The 4,347-nt window shown below is 37.1% G+C and overlaps 1 protein-coding gene across 1 annotated transcript; it reads left to right on the forward strand.

Moving 5' to 3' along the window:
• The first annotated feature begins 1,773 nt into the window (after nt 1-1,773).
• Nucleotides 1,774-4,094, forward strand: LOC146323780 (chymase-like). Its single transcript, XM_084722185.1, has 5 exons — nt 1,774-1,891; nt 2,059-2,203; nt 2,466-2,595; nt 2,826-3,050; nt 3,152-4,094. The coding sequence occupies exons 1-5, from the start codon at nt 1,834-1,836 to the stop codon at nt 3,326-3,328; spliced, it is 735 nt and encodes a 244-aa protein (XP_084578311.1). The 5' UTR covers nt 1,774-1,833; the 3' UTR covers nt 3,329-4,094.
• Nucleotides 4,095-4,347: the final 253 nt, after the last annotated feature.

Below are 4,347 nucleotides of genomic sequence, written 5' to 3' on the forward strand. Positions count from 1 at the left end.
TTGCATTTTAAAACAAAAATCAAATAACCACTCGTTTTTTGTTTTTTAATATCCATTTCTGAACAGAAAATCCAATTACCAAAAGACAGGAAGATTAGATCAATTAGCATTAAATAACTACAGAACAGAGCATCAGTACTTTTCATATATCTTAAGTAGTCCTATGATTGTAATTGTTATTTTTTGTGTGTAAAATCGGTGAACACTAAACCATCAGAGCGCACAGAACGCACTGGAGACACACTGCTTTTGCCAGTCACCTCAACTGTACATCTTCACCACCTTCACAATGACTATAAAATACTAAAGTGTGGAAATAAAAACGGACAGCTCCCACAACAAAACCGACATTAAAAAAATAAAAATCTCCCCTCTCACAAACACACAACAGTCAGGGCACCACATAAGCATGATTTTATTTTCTGCCTGTGAATTTTATTTATGTACTTTTTCCCCCCAAGCATTGTGGGCTCTTTCGTATCGTTGGGCCCCAGGGCTCAAGCCCCGATACACCTGTAAATTAAAACAGTGGTGGTCTACAGTCATCTTGAGGACATCAAGAGAGGTCACTCTCACATCAGCGTATGAAGCCCTTTCAGTGAAGTGTCATTTGGACGTGCCCCAACCCTGAGTCTTAGTCCCTGGGTTCCTCGCCACCGCACCTCCCAACATATTTGATCCGCAATAAGCCCTACTCATCTCTTCATGTTCGATCACATTGCATCAAATCCTTTAACTGTCCACATCCTCTTTTAACCCTCAATTCCTAACCGTGATTAATTCATCTCTATCTTAACTGCCGTTCCAAGAAAACTAAACCAACTTGCATGCTTAAAATGCATAGTTTTTCAGTGGGGACAGTGAGGGGCATGGGATCTATTCTGGCCTCTGAACATATATGAGTAATAACCAAGGGATGATGTACTGCCATTTCGCAACTCAGGAAAAGGAAATGGTTGAAGATATTGATCTATACTTCCTGTTAGTTTCAAATGAGATAAGTGATGCGACAGCATTTCAAACACATGTGACCGACAAACACTTTCATACACAAGTTCCAGTGAAGTCAAGTCAAAGTCAGGTCATATTTTATTTATATAGCCCAATTTCACGAATCATAATATGCCTGAGGGGGCTTTACAATCTCTACAGTGTATGACACCCTCCTGGTAAACTGGAGTCAGTTTGGACGTGTTTTAGATGTGTCTTCCTTAACAAGATGAGCATGACAGGGCCTTGTAGGTTTAGGTAAGCTTGATCAGTTTCTACTTGCCTGCATCGACCTTGTGGTGTGGAAATCCCTTTAGTTTGTGTTTAGCACTCTCACAAAATAAACTGTTCTGTGTCGGCTGGCTGGGTATAGTGTTGTTCAGATGGATCATTTAGCTTCTTTATATTGTCATTGACAAAGCCCTCTCTTGTCATACAAAGGCCCAAAAATTTAAACAAAGACAATCATCCACTGTGGTGAGAGGGATTATTGTACGCATGACATGACAAAATTACAATAATGTTTCCTTTGGAGCTGTGTGATCTCAGAGAGCATCAACATTTAGCACAAAGTACTGATAAAGATTTTAAAGGTTGTGTATTACCACAGAGGGTCCAATTAAACATATATTGTATACTTAAGCACTGTCAAAAGAAGACTAGTGCTATAAAAATCTAATTTTGTCATTCTCTCGATGTAATAAAGGCATCTTTCTCCAGAATGTGGTTCAAAGCCACATCATTTGCATATGCAAACTACACAAACGTCCAAGAAGTAAGACTGAAATCATCAGTGATGTGTATCACTGTTCTTCAGTAGCTGAGCTGTGCTGTGATCTCATCATGTTTATCCACGCTAAACTGGTGATACTGTTACTTTTACCGACTCTTGAGGGTCAAGGTAAGCTTAGTTTTTGTGGCAGTATACAGTATATAGCACTGTTCACACAGAGTGCTATGTGATTTAAACTACATGAGGAACTACATTCAACTCTCAGACTGACATATTTAATCAGGATCTTTGTCTCTGTAGTTTTCATGTGTATAATGAAAGCTTTTTTTCCCCAGTTCATACAGACACAGAGGTTGTGCCACACAGCAGGCCATACATGGTGATTGTGGAGCTGCACATGCAGGATGGTGGAACACACTACTGTGATGGCTTCATACTGAGTGAGGATTTTGTGATAACTGCAGCCCACTGTCAAGCCCGGTCAGTTTAATACATTTTATGTTTACATATAGACAATGATGATGCTATGAATTTTGGGGCTCTGATAAAATTTCGACTCATGTATTGAGTCTTCAATTTAAAAGGCGCCAATAATTTAGATTTATTTTGTAATGACGCTTCATGATGTCCTCATGAATTGTGACATAAATTCAAGCATTAATATTCTTATTTAGTGAAGACATTGCTATGACAAAAAACATTCGCCCAGATGACTTGCTTGCACTTAATTTTGTCCTTTCAGTTCCTACACAGTCTTACTGGGAGTTCACAATTTCCACAGTAATGATAAAAAGAGAGTATCTGTGGAACAAGCATTTCCACATAAAGACTACAATAAGACTACTTTGGGCAATGACATTATGCTTCTTAAGGTAAGAAAACTTCTTTTGTCTGTTTCTGGTTTCTCATTATGTTACTGGTTGGCAAAACTGCTCTATTGATTAATTAAATTAAGGCCTGAAATAGATGCATATCAGCTCACTGAACAATAACTTTGCAGAGAATATATTAGACAACAGGCAAATGTGACCACAGGAGAAACTGGAATTGACATTTCAGCTTCATATTTATATTTTTTTTAAATCTCTCCCTGTTTCTTAAGTTGAGCTCCAAGGCAGCCTTCAGCAAAAACGTGAAACCCATCGCCCTTGCTGGCCGAAGGGATGACTCTCTGCCAAAATCATGTTTAGTCTCCGGGTGGGGAGCAACAGAGAACAGTAAATACATGTCTGAAATACTCAGGGAAGTCAATGTAACACTCATTGACCATGAGCTGTGTAAGAGCCACAACTTGTACTGCTCTGACGGAGGGACTGGACCAGGTCAGGTAAGTATAATTTTCCAATATAACATGGACAAACATTGATCAACAATGATAAATTAATTCACTGTTGAAGCTATCACTGCATAATGTCTATGTACTTTCAGGGAGACGCTGGTGGTCCACTGGTCTGCGAAGGAAAAGCTTACGGAGTGGTGTCCTTCGCCTACACACCACACGCAGGTGGCCCGAAAATCTATACTTATATCAAGATTCCTGACCAGAGAGGTTGGATTGATTCAACTATGAATTCGTTAAAAAGATTTAATGTATGTCACATTTGATTGATCAAATCACAACAATTTCATTTATATTATTGCAGTATTTTGTATACAACGGGAGGGCTGATAAATGAGTTGTTAATATCACAACTGACTCCTTAGCAATGAGATTTACTGACCAAAGTCTGCTTGTTTTACAGATAATTTACAGACGTTACAACAGTAGCAGAGTTTAAAGAGAATGTTTACTGTGGAGATTAGATCCAACAAACATGAATATTTGATGGTGAGTTTAATTTATAGGTCTGATAGTGGTTCAGACACCAACAATGACTAGAAAAAACTCACACCAACTAAAAATGGTTTTAATTTGCCAGAGACAGACTGGAATTTAACTGATGCATTCATTAGATAACAGGTTTCTGGACTTTATGCAAAAGCATTGTTGTTTCAAGGTCATATGTTAAACAAAAATGAGTTCATGAGAAATGAACCTGAAAAAAAAATTGGAAATTTTTGATTGGATACAATAATTATGATTATGATGTTCACAAAAAAAGCAGACAAATTAAGGCTAATGAAGTAGAGTACAAGATTATCAGGAAAATCAGGCCTCAGAATAAAAAACAAACTTCCCTTTGTACAGTATTACATAAAGGAAAATTAATAAGAGAATTATCTGTCGAGAAAAGCTGTAAGAAATGAAATCCCAGAGGTACAAAAGGAGTATTGGAGAGATAGAAACTTTGAGAGAATGAGAACAAGGTATTTAAGAAAGATATATGAAAACCTGATAATCTAAGTTTATATGGAACTATATAAATAAGAGGACAAACAGATTGATAACTCCTGAAAAAAGACAGATATTGAAAAGGCAGAAATGTTGTCAGAGAACATCAGCTATGTATTTGCAAACAAATCTAAAGGGCAAATACATGAATTTCAAAAACTTAAAGTTCAACAAATATACTTTTACTGAGGATACACAACTGCTTCTACAGTTAAGTTGAATAAATTATAGACGTGATTCAGTAAGTTTTCTAAAAAGTGATGTGTTTTTATGGTACAACTGTTTTTTTTTT

Source organism: Lutjanus erythropterus, chromosome 7 (genome assembly GCF_056507025.1).
Source record: "Lutjanus erythropterus isolate fLutEry1 chromosome 7, fLutEry1.hap2, whole genome shotgun sequence".
NCBI classification, from domain to species: domain Eukaryota; kingdom Metazoa; phylum Chordata; class Actinopteri; order Lutjaniformes; family Lutjanidae; genus Lutjanus; species Lutjanus erythropterus.